This window comes from Eretmochelys imbricata, chromosome 7 (assembly GCF_965152235.1).
Source record: "Eretmochelys imbricata isolate rEreImb1 chromosome 7, rEreImb1.hap1, whole genome shotgun sequence".
Classification (NCBI taxonomy): Eukaryota; Metazoa; Chordata; order Testudines; family Cheloniidae; genus Eretmochelys; species Eretmochelys imbricata.
In genome coordinates this window covers 618,977-638,398 of record NC_135578.1, presented here as the reverse complement: position 1 = coordinate 638,398, position 19,422 = coordinate 618,977, and the positions used below count along the sequence as shown (strand labels likewise).

General features: G+C 46.4%; 1 protein-coding gene across 1 annotated transcript in view; it reads left to right on the top strand.

Annotated features, from left to right (window-relative positions):
* The window catches only part of LHFPL4 (LHFPL tetraspan subfamily member 4), a 63,331-nt gene extending 45,764 nt beyond the window's left edge, over window positions 1–17,567 (top strand). Inside the window, exons 2-4 of the mRNA XM_077822463.1 lie at window positions 12,956–13,192; window positions 16,977–16,993; window positions 17,457–17,567. Coding sequence (XP_077678589.1) covers window positions 12,956–13,192; window positions 16,977–16,993; window positions 17,457–17,567 — 365 coding nt within the window. The remainder of the gene's footprint in view (window positions 1–12,955; window positions 13,193–16,976; window positions 16,994–17,456) is intronic.
* Window positions 17,568–19,422: the final 1,855 nt, after the last annotated feature.

The following is a 19,422-nucleotide window of genomic DNA, read 5'->3' as shown; positions in this document are numbered from 1 at the left end:
TTAATTGTGGATGAGATGACTGTTAATATAATGGCGTGGGACAATGGTTTGTGTGACATGAACTGTGGATTTTCATTGTGGATTGATCAGAATAGATGTATTGAGAAAGTGTGTTTGGATGCAACTTCTCAGTTGCACTTCACATGTTTTTATCATTCTTATTAAAAATGCACATTATATGATGTGATGCAATAATGGTAAAAACTTAATTCAATAAAAGCCTTTTCTTATGACTGTATTAAAAAAAAGCAATATTAAAGCATTGTTAGGCAGGCCAGCTGTCATTGCAACACCAAAACACCAGTAATAAACCAACGCCAAAGCCAATAATAAAACAAAGTGCATAAAGAAAACCCTGTGAATAGTACAAACAGTGAAACTAGTGCCAACTAATAAATGCCCTACTTTTGAAAGTTCTCTGGCCCCCTAATCTCCTTTCCCTTTCTTGTGTGTTTAGCACATACTAGAGCCACTGCATGGGGGTGGATGCCAGTAGGAGCTACCTTTGTCCTGTCCAGTTAGTGTTGTCCCATTTGGGCCACCCAGCCATGGAATTGTCCAATGCATTCCTGGTCTGCAGCATATGGTACTGTGTAGGGGACTCAGGATGTGGTGGGGGTGCAACAGGAGCCTCTTAAACAGGTCTTTCTGGAGCACTCTATCTTCCTCCCTCAAGCAACATTCCTGTTCCACGGTATGCATCCGATGAAGTGAGCTGTAGCTCACGAAAGCTCATGCTCAAATAAATTGGTTAGTCTCTAAGGTGCCACAAGTACTCCTTTTCTTTTTTCTTATTCCTGTTCCAGAAACTTTACTGCCAGCCTCTTCTCATGCACTGAAATTCTGTCCTCATGCCCTGCAACCTGTCTGTGTCTTTCCCCTTGCCATGAATCCTTTTTGCTTGGGTACTGCACCTGCTTGTTCGCCCTGTCTAGAATGTCCACCATACTTTCATCATGGAAACAGTTCCTCTTGGACTGCTCTCTGACAGTTCAAAATCCCAGAGTCCTGCTGAAGTAGGCTAAGCTGCTGAAACACAAGGGCCTGCACAGGCCAAAAGCCCTGAAAGTAGACATCAAATCGTAGAAGTGGATAACTGGAAGGGACCTCATCTAGTCCAGTCCCTTGCACTCAAGGCAGAACTAAGTAATAACTAAACCATTCCTGACAGGTGTTTGTCTAACTGGTTCTTAAAAACCTCCAATGATGAGATTCTACAACCTCCCTAGGCAATTTGTTTCAGTGCTTAACCACTCTGACAGTTAGGAAGTTTCTCCGAATGTCCAACCTAAACCTCCATTGCTGCAATTTAAGCCCATTGCTTCTTGTCCTAGCCTCAGAGATGAAGGAGAACAATTTTTTCACCCTTCTCCTTGCAACAACCTTTTATGCACTTGAAAACTGATGTCCCCTCTCAGACTTCTGTTTTCCAGACTAAACAAACCCATTTTTTTCAATCTTTCCTCATAGATCAGGTTTTCTAGACCTTAAATAATTTTTACTGCTCACCTTTGGACTTTCTCCAATTTGTCCACATCTTTTCTGAAATGTGGTGCCCAGAACTGGACACGGTACTCCAGTTGAGGCCTAATCAGTGCTGAGTAGAGTGGAAGAATTACTTCTTGTGTCTTGCTTACAACACTCCTGCTGATACAGCCCAGAATGATGTTTGCTTTTTTTGCAACAGGGCTACACTGTTGACTCCTGTTTAGCTTGTGATCCATAATAACCCAAGATCCCTTTCCACAGTTCTCCTTCCTAAGCAGTCATTTCCCATTTTGTATGTGTGCAACTGATTGTTCTTTCCTAAGTGGAGTACTTTGCATTTGTCCTTATTGAATTTCATCCTATTTACTTCAGACCATTTCTCCAGTTTGTCCAGATCATTTTGAATTTTAATCCTGTCCTCCAAAGCACTTGCAACCCCTTCTAGATTGGTAACATCCACAAACTTTAAAAGCGTACTCTTTATGCAATTATCTAAATCATTTATGAAGAAATTGAAGAGAACCAGACCAGGATCAATCGCTGCGGGCCACCACTCGATATGTCCTTCCAGCTTGACAGTAAACCACTGATAACTATTTTCTGGGAACAGTTTTCCAATCGTACATCATCTCAGTACTTCAAAAAATGTTCAGTGCCTTCACTGAGAAAAGGGCCTGTGGAATTTCAAGGCCAAAAAATTATATTTTGTAAAACTCTGATTCAGTATACTGTCAGAAGAATGCTTTGGTGCCCAGAAGCTCCATGAACACAACCGAGTTAATCAAAGTGAAAAGAGTGAACACAAGATAAAATTTACAAATGCTATATATTTAAAAATTGCAGACCTCTGTAGCTTGGGGGAGGGGGCCAGTGGTTTACTACCTGAGCTTTCTCTATCCTTTCAGGCATTCCATATTCTGGAGGACATAACAATCTTGGAGTTTCTTGAATGGCAAAGGGACATTCTATTCCAAGCTGCTGGTGGAACGCCAGCCATGTATGGCATAGGGGTTTTCAAGCTGACGGTGACTGAGGAGAAGTACATCTATAAGTGGAGTGGGCAGGTGTTCTACAGAGTTGGGCCCAGAAAAATATACCCTTACACAAACTGTGACTATCTATCTGGAGTTTCTACTACAGGAAAAGTTTGCAGCTATCAGCACCTGGGACTGGGTCAAAATTCATGGGGGAAATCAACAGGATGCTGCATTAGTGTCCACATGGATTACTGCCTCCCTACAGCTTCCTATACAGCCTGCTCTGACTACATCTACCTATGGACTACATGCAAGCACACATGATAACAAAGACACACAAAGAACTACACAGCCATTCCCCAGCCACATATCCCAGTATATTTTCTAGTCTGCAAACAAACCCCCAAACTGTATGTTGGATATTGATTTTGTCACACATGCACTACGTTGTACCTGCCCTCCATCACCCCTATGCAGTTTACTGTTTACAGACAGGTTTCAGAGTAACAGCCGTGTTAGCCTGTATTCGCAAAAAGAAAAGGAGGACTTGTGGCACCTTAGAGACTAACCAATTTATTTGAGCATAAGCTTTCGTGAGCTACAGCTCACTTCATCAGATGCATACTGTGGAAGTGTAGAAGATTTCATGCTTTGTGTGTATAAAAGATCTTCTACACTTTCCACAGTATGCATCCGATGAAGTGAGCTGTAGCTCACGAAAGCTTATGCTCAAATAAATTGGTTAGTCTCTAAGGTGCCACAAGTACTCCTTTTCTGTTTACAGACAGTTTGTTATGCTGTGTTGTGGCTGATTTGTACAGAGCGGCATACTAAAAGGGAAGGCCTTATAAGGTTCTTACTCTTAACACCTTGGCACTGACATCTCTATAAAAATGTGTGAGTATCAAGGAAAAATTTGATGTGAAATGTTTGTTTCACTGTTTGTGCTTCCCTTCTGAGTTCCATGTGGTGGTCATGTAATGCCAAGGAGGAAGCATGCAATCTGCCCTCCGTGTATACATGCTGCTACCCGCAGCTTGCAATAAGTTTTGCATTGGGTCATAAAACAGAAATACCTCCCATCCCTCTATATTAACAACCACAAAATGAATCCAGGTTTCAGAGTAACAGCTGTGTTAGTCTGTATTCGCAAAAAGAAAAGGAGTACTTGTGGCACCTTAGAGACTAACCAATTTATTTGAGCATGAGCTTTCGTGAGCTACAGCTCACTTCATCGGATGCATACTGTGGAAACTGCAGAAGACATTATATGCACAGAGACCATGAAACAATACCTCCTCCCACCCCACTCTTCTGCTGGTAATAGCTTATCTAAAGTGTTCATCAAGTTGGGCCACTTCCAGCACAAATCCAGGTTTTCTCACCCTCCGCCCCCCCAAAAAACTTACTCTCCTGCTGGTAATAGCCCATTCAAAGTGACCACTCTCTTTAAAATGTGTATGATAATCAAGGTGGGCCATTTCCAGCACAAATACAGGTTTTCTCACCCCCCTCCAAAAACCACACACACAAACTCACTCTCCTGCTGGTAATAGCTCATCCAAAGCGACCACTCTCCCTACAATGTGCATGATAATCAAGGTGGGCCATTTCCAGCACAAATACAGGTTTTCTCACCCCCCCACCCCCATACACACACAAACTCACTCTCCTGCTGGTAATAGCTCATCCAAAGTGACCACTCTCCCTACAAATGAATCCAGAATCTTACCAGGGTCCAGAACTATTTCTGCCTCGTCTGCTGTCAGCACCATGGCACGTTGCTCCTCCAGGGACTCATCAAATAGCTCCTCTAAGTGTGGATCCAGGATGCACTGCAGCTGCTCTGGCATTAAAGCCTCCTTGCAAATTGGTGTGAGCACCAGAATCATTTTGTTAGCCTGATCAGGCATCTACTGGCTCTTCTCCAGTCCTAGACTGGATCAGGGGCTGAGAAAGTTGCCATCCTGGCTGACCAGGTCTCCAATCCGGTGAATCCCCAACATTGCCAGCTTCTTTGCTATTTCTGGGTGTGCATGGTCATTCTTGGAACTCTTACTGAAGTCAAATGTTTTGCTCGTCTCGCACCAGTTTTACCAAAAAGCTGGCTGTGATCACGTGACCAGGTAGCAGTGTGCTTGGCAACGGAGGACTTCTTATCAGTGACCACTTCCAACCCCCAAGAAAGTTCACTCTGTTTACAGCTCAGTGGTCAGAATAAATAAATGGAAGGTTTAAACCCCAAACAGCTGTACTTGACTCCCAGGAAACAGAAGCAACCCTGGTGGTTTGATTGGCTAATCTTGGGATTGAAAGGACAATTCCCCATGGAATTGTGGCATAGCATTGGCAGACTCTCAGGACATGAGTCTGCGGGACCCAGACCTGAGCTGAGCCCACACAGCAAAACAATGGAGTTTGGACTCAAGTCCCAGGGTTGGGCTCCAACCCACCTGCCTTCTTGCTGGGTCCTAGGGCCTGGGCCTAGGCGTGGAGGATTTACTGCCTGACTCAACAAAATTGTGTCTAGATGGAAGGGGGCTTTGGGCTCGAGCTGGAGTCTGAGCCCACATTGCAACGTAGACATACCCTTACTCACCCAGAGAGCACAGGATGGGCTAGAGAGATACACAGGCCAGCAGTACCCTGGGCCCTTAGAAAACCTGTGCAGACGGTGCCATACAGGTACACGCACATGCGTACACAGATGCACGCACACAGTTTGTGACAACCATCTGTCCTCTCCCCCTGCCCTTCCCGACCCTAGCCATCACCCTGACACCTCCCTTCATGCTGGTAATGGAGAGCTCAGTCTAATTTACTATTATGAGGCACTAAGCTCCACAAAGTTTTATAAATATTAACTAGCCATCATCATCCTAGCATGGGTCAGGATCATCACCCCGTGTTACAGATAGGGAAGAGGCTTGAAAGACAGAGTTAGGGTGGGACACTCTGGTCCCCTCCCAGGCTCTTACAACACCTCTTTCTCCTAGAGAACAGCAGAGACAAACTAAACATTAAATACTGACATAGCGGCTCTTCTTCACGGGAAAGAATGCCCCTCTGCCATGTACATTGGCCAAACCGGACAGTCTCTACGCAAAAGAATAAATGGACACAAATCTGACATCAGGAATTATAACATTCAAAAACCAGTAGGGGAACATTTCAATCTCCCTGGACACTCAACAACAGACTTAAAAGAGGCAATTCTTCAACAAAAAAACTTCAAAAACAGACACCAATGAGAAACTGCAGAACTGGAATTAATTTGCAAACTGGACACCATCAAATTAGGCCTGAATAAAGACTGGGAGTGGGTGGGTCACTACAAAAACTAATTTCCCCCTGCTGATACTCACACCTTCTTGTCAACTGTTTGAAATGGGTCACCTTGATTACATTGGCCTCATTAGCACGACAAAAGTGATTTCCACCCCTTCTTGTCAACTGTTGAGAATAGCCCACTTCCACCTTAATTGAATTGGCTCGTTAGCACTGACCCCCCACTTGGTAAGGAAACTTCCATCTTTTCATATGCTGTGTATTTATACCTCCCTACTGTATGTTCCACTCCATGCATCTGATGAAGTGGGTTTTAGCCCATGAAAGCTTATGCCCAAATAAATTTGTTAGTCTATAATATGCCAAAAGGACTCCTCATTGTTTTTACAAAGATTGATGCCACTCTCAACCCTGCAGGAAGCTTGGGTCCCATGGCAGCCATGTAAAAGCCTGAGGGGACAAGAAGAACATTGCTAGATCACAAATTGAGGCGAATTAAAAACATACATTAACACGAGCCTAAAGTGACTGTGGCCATTACTGCAGTGGCTTGGTGCAAGGTGCAGCATGGGCACCTCATCAACCAGACTCTAGCACTGCCCTGTATTAGGACGACTGCTTCTCCCCCAGTCCTGCCAGCTCCCTTCACAGCCCTCACAGGTCCCTCACACTCCATTTCACTCTGAGCACTTCTCTGTCACGTCCGCTAGCTGTAGACTGAAGTATTGTCATTATTGAGCAGCTCAGCCTCACCAAGTCTGTGAATATTCAACTCCTTCTCACTGAGCCAGGCTTAGATGTTTGTAGGGTCCCTGCCTCATTTGTTCCAATTGTCAGAAGGTGTGTAGTGAATGAGGCAGGGGATTGCAGGATGAAAAAGAATGGACTTGTAGCTTAAGCAGATGAACGCCACCCTGAAGAACTGCAGTCTATCCCGGCCTCTGATACAGGGTGCCTGTGTGTTGCTTGGCAAGTCACTTCGTGAAAAGTGCTCCTCATTTTCTGAAAAAAGAAAAGGAGTACTTGTGGCACCTTAGAGACTAACCAATTTATTTGAGCATGAGCTTTCGTGAGCTACAGCTCACTTCATCAGATGCATACCGTGGAAACTGCAGCAGACTTTATATATACACAGAGAATATGAAACAATACCTCCTCCCACCCCACTGTTCTGCTGGTAATAGCTTATCTAAAGTGAGCATCAGGTTAGGCCATTTCCAGCACAAATCCAGGTTTTCTCACCCTCCACCCCCCCCCACAAATTCACTCTCCTGCTGGTGATAGCCCATCCAAAGTGACAACTCTTTACACAATGTGCATGATAATGAAGTTAGGCCATTTCCTGCACAAATCCAGGTTCTCTCACTCCCTCACCCCCCTCCAACAACCCACCCCCATACACACACAGACTCACTCTCCTGCTGGTAATAGCTCGTCCAAACTGACCACTCTCCAAGTTTAAATCCAAGTTAAACCAGAACATCTGGGGGGGGGGGTAGGAAAAAACAAGAGGAAATAGGCTACCTTGCATAATGACTTAGCCACTCCCAGTCTCTATTTAAGCCTAAATTAATAGTATCCAATTTGCAAATGAATTCCAATTCAGCAGTTTCTCGCTGGAGTCTGGATTTGAAGTTTTTTTGTTTTAAGATAGCGACCTTCATGTCTGTGATTGCGTGACCAGAGAGATTGAAGTGTTCTCCGACTGGTTTATGAATGTTATAATTCTTGACATCTGATTTGTGTCCATTTATTCTTTTACGTAGAGACTGTCCAGTTTGACCAATGTACATGGCAGAGGGGCATTGCTGGCACATGATGGCATAAATCACATTGGTGGATGTGCAGGTGAACGAGCCTCTGATAGTGTGGCTGATGTTATTAGGCCCTGTGATGGTGTCCCCTGAATAGATATGTGGGCACAATTGGCAACGGGCTTTGTTGCAAGGATAAGTTCCTGGGTTAGTGGTTCTGTTGCGTGGTATGTGGTTGTTGGTGAGTATTTGCTTCAGGTTGCGGGGCTGTCTGTAGGCAAGGACTGGCCTGTCTCCCAAGATTTGTGAGAGTGTTGGGTCATCCTTTAGGATAGGTTGTAGATCCTTAATAATGCGTTGGAGGGGTTTTAGTTGGGGGCTGAAGGTGACGGCTAGTGGCGTTCTGTTATTTTCTTTGTTAGGCCTGTCCTGTAGTAGGTAACTTCTGGGAACTCTTCTGGCTCTATCAATCTGTTTCTTTACTTCCGCAGGTGGGTATTGTAGTTGTAAGAAAGCTTGACATTTTCTGGGGACCCAACCTGAGACCCTGGGCTCTGATTTGCAGAAGTACTGAGCACTCACAGCTGAAGTCATAGGGAGCTCTCTTTTTATACATTACTTATATGAGAGGAAAATTCTCTTTTGCCAGGCACCTGGAGTGATACCCTATGGAGGTCTGCCTGTGATAGCTCATCCTTCCTGCACCTCCTTTTTGTATCTGGGATGGCTGAAGCCTAGTGCAAGGTACTTCTCAAACACTGAACTTTAGGGCTCCCCTACCTCCCTTCACTTTAATTTCCAGTCAGTCCAGAATCAGAAATTGCTTCCCTCCTCTGCCCTGGCTGGGACATTTGCATCCTCCTCCTAGAATCTCTCACAGCTGTGTGCATGTCCCCCAACACACTTCTCCTCCGAGGAAAGAACTAGTGACTCACAAATCTGTCTGTGCCTGACTCACAAGCATTTCAAATGCAATTTTAAAATCCACCTGGTCAGCCCTGCTCCTCTCTCTTCTCCCAGGGTAGGGAGGTGTGGCAGGGTCCTTGACACCCCAGCAAACTGCCAGCTCTTACACAGTGTGCAAATGAGGGATGAAAAGCAACCTAACAAAATGCGCTGACAGGTAACAGATGAAGGCACAGGCCACTCTGTCCAGTCTCTTCATCTCAAGTGATACTCAGATATGTTGATGACAGGGCCAGATAAGTTACTAGATAGCCAGATCAGGCCTAAGCTCTGGAAGCAGATTCAGAGAGAACACCCAAAGCCAGTAATCCAGGGTAAAGTCCCTCAGTTTCACCCAAACCATCACCACCACCAGGGAGCCACCTGTTCCAATTACTGACCAGCAAACAGGAGCTAGGAAAATGCAAGGAAATCTTCCTGCTTCAGCTGATGAGCCAGCCTCTAACTATTGCTAACAAACTCTCCACAGGTGGCCACTGATTACATACTGTTCATTTTCTGGGGGACCAAACTTGAGGCCCCTGAAATCTGATTTGCAGAAGTGCTGAGTGCTCAGCTGCACCTAAAGTCACTGGGAGTGCCACTCTAAATCTATGAAGTGTTATACATAATGCTAAGTATTCTGAAAAATCAAGTCCTAGCCATCTCACATTGGGCAACCAAACTCAGTGGACACCTGATAATTGTGTCCTTAATCTTTCTGTCCCCATTGTACAATGGGAACAATACCTCACTACCTCCTGGGCAAGTTGGAATTATATATTCATTCGCATATGTGAAGTTCTCAGATCCTATGATGAGAAGCACCATAGAAATGTCCATGAGGAAATCAGTAATTCCATATTCAGTGCAGTGTTTAAATAGTGGGGAGTAAATAAGGCCTGAGGCCACACATTCTTAGATTCCAAGGACAGAAGGGACCATTGTGATGACCTAGCCTGATGTCCTGTATAACACAGACCATAGAACTTCCGCAAAATAATTCCTAGGACAGATTTTATAGAAAAATGTCCCATCGTGGTAAATTGTTCCGGTGGTTAGTTATCCTTACCATTAAGAATGTATGCCTTATGTCCAGTCTAAATTTGTCTAGTTTCAACTTCCAGACATTGGATCATGTTAGATCTTTCTCTGCAAGATTGAAGAGCCCATTATCAAATATTTGTTCCCCATGTTGGTACTTATAGACTAATCAAGTCACCCTTTAACCTTCTCTTTGAAGATAGATTGAGGTCCTTGCAACTTTTACTATAAGGCAGGATTTTCTAATCCTTTAAATCATTCTGATAGCTCTTCTTTGAACCCACTCCAATTTATCACTATCCTTCTTGAACTGTGGACACCAGAACTGGACACAGTATTCCAGCAGCAGTCACAGGAGTGTCAAATATGAAGGTAAAATAACCTCTCTACTCCTATGCAAGACTCCCATGTTTATGCTTCCAAGGATCACATTAACTCTCTTGACCACAGCATCACACTAGGAGCTCACATTTAGCTGATTATCCCCCACAAACCCCAAATCTGTTTTAGAGTCACTGCTTCCCTGGATAGTGTCCCCATATTATATGTATGGCTGACATTCTTTGTTCTTATATGTATACACTTATGTTTAGCTGTATTAAAATGCATATTATTTGCTTGAGCCCAGCTTATAAAGTGATGTAGATCACTCTGTATGAATGACCTATCCTCTGCATTACTTAATACTCCCCCAATGTGTGTGTCATCTGCAAACTTTATCAGTTATGGGTTTATGTTTTCTTCCAGGTCATAGATAAAAAAATGTGAAATAGTGTAGGGCGTGGGCAGTAGGAAGGGGGGCTCCACATGGAGGCTAGCCCCTGACTCTGCACATGCCCACAGCCCTGAGACTCCCTGCCCCTTCCCCATGGCCAAATCCCTGAGCCCCCCCGCAACCTGGAGGAGCCCCTGGGCCAGCCACAGCCATGCCTCCCCTTCCCAGAGCCCAAGCCAACCTGGGGAAAAGCCTCTCATGCAGAAGACACTTTTGATATGTCCCATGCAGGTTCTGGGGCAGCTGAGAAGGTGGTATGTGCTACTTGGCTTCTGGGGTTCATCAGTATTTTCTTTGGAGTCCAGGGAGATTACTGATGAACCAGGGAAGCTGAATAGCACATACTGCCTCCTCAGCCACCCTGGAACCTGCATGGAGCATAATAAACCAAAAACTTACCCCCAAAACTCTGCAACCAGGGGTCTGGCAGCTGCGGCAGCGCCAGCGGAGGCTGAGCCTTCCCTGGCCTATTTACCCACTGCCCATGGTATAGGGCCAAGAACTGAACCCTGCAGGACCCCCTGGAAGCTCACTCACTTGATGATGATTAAGGCTGTGAGCCTGTCACAGAAGTCACGGTTTCCATGACTTTCCAGGACCTCCATGACTTCTGCAGCAGCCAGTACTTCTGGCCTTGGGGCTGCCTGAGCAGCTCAGGCGGCCCCAGGCCAGCCACACTGACCGCTGCTGGGGCAGTCTCAGGCCACTGCGCCCCCACTCCCAGCAACAGCAGTTTGGGTGTGGGAATGGGCTCAGGGCTGGGACACAGGTTGGGGTGAGGGCTTAGTTACCTCAGGGGGCTCCCCAGAAGCAGCGACATGTCCCTCCCTTGGCTCCTAGGCAGAAGCACAGCCAGGCGGTTCTGTGTGCTGTCTCTCCCTGCAGGCACTGCCCCCACAGTTCCCACTGGCCATGGTTCCTGGTCAATTAGATCTGCAGAGTGGGCACTCGAGGCAGCAGCAGCATGTGGAGCCCCCCCGGCTGCACCTCCACCTAGGGGCCGCAGGGACATGCCGGCCGCTTCCAGGAGCTGCATGGAGCTGGGTAGGGAGCCTGCTAGCCCCCTTCTCCCCCACCCAGCACCAGCAGGGGTCCTGGGTCACCCCCTGCCCCAGAGCACCCAAGTTTTAGTCAGGGGTATATAGAACAAGTCATAGATGGGTCATGGGCCGTGAATTGTTGTTTACTGCCTATGACCTGTCCATGACTTTTACTAAAAACACCAGTGACTAAAACATAGCCATAATGATGATTCCTTGCTTGCAATTAAAACCTATCAGCTAGCAAGCTTTTAATCCATTTAATATGTGCCATGTTACTTTTATGTTGTTCTAGTTTTTTTAATCAAAATGTTGTGTGGTACCAAGTCAAAAGCCTTACAGCAGTCTAAGTTTGTTACATTGACACTTTATCAACCAAACTTGTCATCTTACTAAAAAGAGATATCAAGTAAGTTTGACAGGATGTTTTTCATAAAGCCATGTTGACTGGCATTAGTTATATTACCTTCCTTTAATTCTTTATTAATTGAGTCCCCTATCAGCCTCTCCATTATCTTGCCAGAGATTGATTTCAGGCTGACAGAAATAATCAATTACCTTGCTCATCCTTTTTGCCCTTTTTAAATATTGGTACTACGTTAGCTTTCTTCTGGGATTTACCCAGCGTTCCAAGGCTAATTGAAAATCAGCATTAACAGTCCAGCTAGCTCTTTTAAAACTCCTGAATGCAAATTATCTAGACCTGCTGATTTTAGGAATGAATTGAATAAGAATGATAAAGAGATATTGGCTAGCACGTCAGTGACCACGGTCCATCCTCTGCACTGAATGAAGCAGAGGTCCTGTGATCATGTAATTAAAGACTGTATCATAAAGCATATGCACAAGGGTCCAAATTAAGGTTGGACAGAAAACCTTACCTCTGGCATTTCCTAACTTTTGAGCGCTTGACTTTGCAACCTCAATAGCATTCTTTTAATATAATTTTAAAGTGAAATTTCCTAGGTTTTTAGGAAAGCAAACTAAAAATATACACCCAGAAATCCCATCATGTAGAACCCTATTGACTCCCACAGGAGCCATCAGCAGGGTTGAACCTTTAGCTTGGTAGCACAACCCCTACCACTTGGGCTAATGGAATAAGGAGTAGCAGCTGCAGGCTGATACCATCTATGTGGATCACCCACTAGAAGGGGATGAGACACACTTTACTAGCCAGTTTCACAGCTGTTTGCTAATGGTCGAAGAGCATTGAGATGCATAGATTTTAAGGCTAGAGGGATCCTGGTGAACATCTAATCTGACCTTCTGCATAATACTGGCCAGAGGACTGCCCTGAACAAATTCCTGCTTCAAGTCCAATAGCTGGGCTTGAACTACAGTGTATCTTTTAGGAAAAAAATCCCATCTTGATTTGAAAATTGCCAGTGCTGGAGAATCACCACTTCTTTTGGTGAGTTGTCCAGTGGTTAATTACTCTCATTGTTTAAAAAAAGAAAGAAAGAAAAAACAACAACTGTGATTTTCAAGTCTGAGGGTATCTAGCTTCAACTTCCAGCTGTTGGATCTCATTATATTCTTGTCTGCTAGATTGAAGAGCCTGCTATTGTCAAATTTCTGTTCTCTCTCTCCCCCCACCCTCCTCTCCCCATCCGGTCCCTGTATCCCTCTTTTCCTGTCCAGCACTCTGCCTGGTGCTGGGCTGCATGATATTTCCAGATGGCTGGGATGCAGAGACCGTCAGGGACATGTGCGGGGAGAAGACAGGGAAGTACTCGTTGGGCGATTGTTCTGTACGCTGGGCCTACATCCTTGCCATCATCGGCATCCTCAACGCTCTCATCCTCTCCTTCCTGGCCTTTGTCCTTGGCAACCGGCAGAATGACTTGCTTCATGAGGAGCTCAAGACAGAGAACAAAGGTAAGAACTACTCCTGCCCCTAGCTGCAGCCCCCATCCCGCCTATGCCTCCACAATAGGATGTAGCAAAGGTTTTTCTCCTCGCTGAGTCCCTTCCAGCCCCTCTCCCTGCTTAAATGAATCCAGATAGTGGTAGGACTTAAGAACTCCAATGCCACCCTCTCCACACTGCACTGTATCTCTATTCCTCCTCTCATCTAGTCAGCATCTCTTTCACAGCCATGGTGCCACCAAAAGCGCTGAAGCCTGAAAGATACCTGATAAGCCCAAGTCTCTGGCCAGATACGTGGATGCCAGTCCCCATCCTGTTGGGGGTGCAAGTAGCCACCAAGATCTGTGCAGAGCTATCTGTAAGCAGAACCTTCCCACATTACACACGATCCTGTTCTCTCTCTCTGTCTGGTTTTCCTGGAGCCTGGTCCAGACCTGCCCACAATTAACACTATAAATAGGTTCAGCTGGGGAGGAGAGGAGCGCTCCAGGTTTAGCTGCAGTGAAGGATCCTGAGCCACCCTGTGGGGCACAGTAAAACTTAATAAATATTTTACAGGCCCTAGGTTTTCCAGACAGCACAAGAACCTGCTCCAGGGAACAGGCTTCCAAATGGTTCTACTAAGATTAGGGCAAGGGGGACAGTGTCACATTCCCAATTAACCCTAACAGAATCTGCCCCAGCTAGTCCTATCTGCTGGGGAGCAGCTGCCAGGCAGGTTCCAGCTCTAGGCATTCTGCTGGGTTTGTGAGTAGGCAGGTTCTGTGACAAGGATGTCAGTCACTGTTCAGAGCAGGGAAAGGGGCTCATTCATCTGTGCATTGTGGTGGGGAATCCCTGCATGACAGACTTCTGTCCCAGTGCCTCTGCCCCGTCCTTTGCTGCATCCCTCAGACACCCAGAGACAGGAAGGGGGTTTAATGACTTATTATCACAGACAGGGCACAGTTAGTATTACTCCCAAACCAGCTTTCCTCTGAGTCACTGTGGCAGCAGAGTCAGCAGAGCATAATCTATTCCCAAGGGAAGGTGTCCCTTGTGCTATAAGACTGCAAAGTTCTCCGCTGGCCCATGACAAGATCAGAGTCCTAGGACACCCACAGGCTAATGTCCCTGCTGCAGCTGGATTGAGTTAAGGTACATTTTTATATGGTGAATCAGACAGTCAGATACCAGTTTATCCATAATAATCGCATTTCGAAAAATAAAACCTGATTTGTGATTGGCTGAATATTTGTTTATTTTTGAAGAATGGCCATCCAGCCAGCGATCAGATTGGTGCATGGCTCAGTCCCCCAGCCAATCAGATTAGCCAGTGCAGTTTCAATTTGGAACACTGGAATGGCCAGGTGGGAGCAGTCCACACAGGTTCATGTAGCCCATCTCCTATTGCTGAGAGCAGCCAGGCCCAGCTGCTTCCAAGGAAGGTGTGATAGCCCCTGAATGGGCAGTTAGAGCATACCCTGCTCGTAGGGAAAGTTTCTTCCTAACTCCTCAGTCAGAGGCTGGTCCCTTCTCTGAAGCAGGAGGGTTTGTATTCCTCCCATAACTGGTGCATTAACAATATCTCTAATTCTCTCATTTGTGGCACCGTCCTCCTCTCTGTGCCTTCTTGATTCTGTCTGTGCTTTGCTCAGTTGGTTACTTTGTTGCCTGTCCTGGGCATCACTAAAATTTGAACAAAGGCCAGAAGGGCCTAAAGGGCCTAAGTGGAAATGTAATTAATCACAATAATCTACTGGCCTTAGAGTTTGCACCATCTGTTTGAATTAAACCTAGAGTTACAGTGGGTATGGCTAGCTGGAAGCCAAGGGAAGAGGCTCTGAGCACAGGTGCATTAGGGTATGTCAGTGGGTGGGTGGGAGCCTAGGTCTGACTGAATCCCTGGCCCCTCACCTCTGACTGGGAGAGGTTCACTGACCTCCATCTGTTCCAGACTGACTCTGCATGCAGCCTCTGAATGCTCAGCCCATGCTTCTGTTTGGGAATGGGAGCTCTTCAAGCCTCAAACTGCCCAGCGAGCTGTGCTGGCATCAGGCTGCCCTTTGCAGATGGTCCACAGCCGTCTTGGGATCAAATCAAAGAGTCTCTAGAATAATAAGTTACAGATTTCACGAAAACGTTTGGTGGTAGGACAGATCCACATTAAACAAGGAACAATTCAGAGAAGCCATGTTCCTCATAACTGTAAAAAGCAGGGAACCTGCTTAATGGGGTTTCAAAATATATGCAAGGTTTCTCACTCAGTGCTTGTGTGTGTGAGTTCATGCAGTTGTGTGTGTGTGCGCGTGCGCAACATGCCTCTATCCACAATGCTGGGCAAACTCCTAGAAGTGAGCTGCCACACTGGAGTAGCTTCATAGATCCCACATTCATCTCTGATTCCTGCCTCATCATAGAATCACAGAATATCAGGGCTGGAAGGGACCCCAGAAGGTCATCTAGTCCAACCCCCTGCTCGAAGCAGGACCAATTCCAGTTAAATCATCCCAGCCAGGGCTTTGTCAAGCCTGACCTTAAAAACCTCTAAGGAAGGAGATTCTACCACCTCCCTAGGTAACCCATTCCAGTGTTTCACCACCCTCCTAGTGAAAAAGTTTTTCCTAATATCCAATCTAAACCTCCCCCACTGCAACTTGAGACCATTACTCCTCGTTCTGTCATCTGCTACCATTGAGAACAGTCTAGAGCCATCCTCTTTCTGGGAGTGCTAGCAGAACTACAGTGAGTTCTTGTGAATATCCACTCTCCCTAGGATGACTGCTGTTTGATACGATGCTTTTTTATGATGTACTGAGATACTAGCTACAGATGCTGCTCATTATGGACAAAGCCAGATACATAAATACCAGTCCCATTAGGGATTTTTTAACTAGATCATGGCTGAGTTCATTTGATCTTAGACTAACTGTACTCATGCCCTCACTACCTAAAAAACTGGAAACTACCCAGTAGGTCAATACTCTGACCACAGACTTGTTCCCTTCCTCCTGGCACAAGAGGCCTGTGTCATAGCAACAGGGCCCTTTCAGCTGTAATACAGGCCTCCTCTTGGGAGCAGGGAAGCTCTTCGATGTCAGAAATAGTTTTCCCTCTGACAGAGAAACACAGATCCTGAAATTTGCCCTGTACTTTTCTATTGTCACAGAGACTGAAAAACACCCAGCCCAGAGATGAGGGTCCATCCAGGGTAGGGCTGAGGCTCAATGGCAAACAGTCTGAGGGAAACATAGGAACAAATGAGACCAGATTCCCCTTATGCCTCAGTTGGGGATAGGGCTCTTCAGACCTGGGTTGGAGAGTTGAGTGTGTTACTGTGCATGAGGATATAGCAATCTGTCTATGGCCGTAGGTGTGTGCATAAAAATATCTGGGTATAGCATGGAAAGCTCTGGCTACAGGCTTTCTACATGCATGGTTAAGCAGGTGCACTCTCCTTAATAGGGATCAGGCTATATGTGCTTGTGTGGTGTATTGACCATTCCATCCAGGAAGTTACATTCCCCTCCCAGTTATGCTGGTGCAAATCCAGCCAAATCATCGGGAGGGGAGGTGGAGGAGACAGTATAACCACACAGTATTTGACCCACTGCATCTAAACCAAGACCAGATCAATAGGATGTAGACTAATGAGTCATGAATTTGAACTCAGAGCAGCCCCAGAGAGCTTGGAGATGTGTCACGGGAACCACTTACTCTGAGTGGCAGCGCAGCCAGGAGGAAGTAGAGGCTGAGTCAGACCCAGAGCAGATTCCTAACTCTCTCTCTCTCTCTTTTTTAATATTTTTCACAGATTTTGTTGGCACTGCGGTAAGTTCTGTGTGTTGCAGCGTGGCTCACCAGGCCTGGTTCCATCCTGTCCCAGTTAGTGTGTGCGTGCTGGGGGGCAGGGAAGAGAAGGGTGTTGGGACCCAGTTCTGTTCTGTCTGCATCTGTGTGGGGGGCATTGGGCCTGGTTCTGTTCTGTCCCTGTAGCAGTACTACTAAATTTACGAGATCAAAAATCCTGAGTCAACCCCAAAGATGTTGAGATTAACACCCAAATCATAAGTGTTGGGGTTTTTTTATTAAATTCAATCATATTTAGCCTGTCTTGACGTCTCAACCCCTTCTGCTCCTCCCTTGTGTGTGTGAGAAAATGTCCAACCTGTAATACCCACAGACATGGCGACCACTCCTTGGCTGCTCAGATGGGACTCCACGCACTCTCTCCTCACTCCTGAGATGGGGAACTACCATCCATTTACTGTCTTGCTCCCTGCCCTTCCCCCAGATCTCTGCCTCAGCTTTCTTCCCTGACCTGTCCCACTGCACTCTCCTGCCCGATCACCAGCGCCTTCAGAAATCTGGCACAAAGAACCATGAGATTCTCCTGGAAACCTGAGCTATTTTCTGCACACATCTCAGAACCAATGGGCTGCCACACGGACCCTAAGCTAGATGGACAGTGTGCACTGAGTTCAAGACTGAGGCTTTAAGACTAAATGAATTTGCTGGTTTAGGCCACAGTTTGGCCTAATTGCAAAACCCATTCTGAGTGCAGTAATTAGATTTATAATCCTGGACTTTTTAAGAAACAATCAGTTCCCACCTTCAATGCGTTTCAATTTTTTAAAATTGTTCCATCCTTTGTATGTAATTTGATCCAGTATGTAATCATCCAATAATCTCTCCAAAACATTATCTAAATTTTAAAAATGACTAATTATAATTGTGCAAATTGCTGAGAATACTAATTTTTATTTTCTTTATCCTTCGCTCCCACTGCCCCAAGACCATCCACTGCTGGGGGAGATCTTGGAGCAATGGGAGGGAAGCAGTAATTCCCCAACTCCTCCACCGTCTTCCCTACCCTGCCTTGGGACCTCCCATGTATGCAGCAGCAGCTCTTCTCTGACCCCCTTGACACTCTGCCTCCCACTTCCCCAGGATCCTCTGCTCCTTTGTACTCACATAGGGCCTGACAAAAGCAGGGCTGTGGCAAAGACAGGTCTCTGTCAACCAGAGCTCTGCATATGTAACTGATCCTGAAAATTGGGGGAACGGAGATATTCACGTCATAACAAGAGCTCCTCCTGCAGGTTCATAGATTCATAGATACTAAGGTCAGAAGGGAACATTATGATCATCTAGTCCAACCTCCTGCACAACGCAGGCCACAGAATCCCACTCCTGTGAAAAACCTCTCACCTATGTCTGAGCTATTGAAGTCCTCAAATCATGGTTTAAAGACTTCCAGGTGCAGAGAATCCTCCAGCAAATGACCCGTGCCCCATGCTACAGAGGAAGGCGAAAAATCTCCAGGGCCTCTTCCAATCTGCCCTGGAGGAAAATTCCTTCCTGACCCCAAATATGGCGATCAGCTAAACCCTGAGCATATGGGCAAGATTCACCAGCCAGATCTACAGAAAATTCTTTCCTGGGTAACTCAGATCAAAACTGAGCAACTCACAATTAATTCACAAGAGCTGTCACCCCTGAGCTAGTGTGTATATGGCATGGGGAAGGGTTGGGCTGGTTCAGTTCTGTACAACTGCGTTAGTCTGAGGGATGATGGGGGCAGGGGAGATGTTGTGGCAAGTTCTGACATGTCCCCACTAGTGGGGGGGTGGAGGTGCAGGCTCACCAGGCCCAGTGTGACCCCCTTCATGCCTGTCCCTTCTCTGTCAGGAAAAGGACTGAAGGGGTTGCGGTTCTGAACCACTCTCAGGGTCAGCCACAGCCTGTTTGAAGCTCGTGCCTTGCTCCAGGAGTGCTCCTCGCCTTCAGACTGCTCCAGTGAATGGGTCAAGTCCCAAAAAGGCAATATCTTGCCACTACTTGAGAGGACAGGACCACCCAGGACTCCATTCACTGTTTATATCCCAGGAGCACCGAGAGGCCCAGCCAAGATCAAGGCTTCATGGTTCTGGGTGCTGTACATAGGGTTACTGTATTTCAGGTTCCCAAATGAGGACACGGTCAGAGGGAGAGCTGGAGAGGGGGTACAGTTGGGGGTGCTGGAGGGGTTTGTATGTAGTGGAGGGACTGTGTACTGGGAGGGGGTACCTGAAGGGTGCTGGACGGGTGTGTGTATTGGGAGGAGTATTTGGGGGTGGTGGAGGGGGTACATGGGGGTGCTGGTGGGGAGGTGCATACTGGGAGGGATTACCTGGGGCCTCACTCTTGAGGTGGCAGGGCAGTGTCACTCTGGCTGGTGCAGACCCGGGATGCAGAGACAGTCACTGTCCTGATGAGCT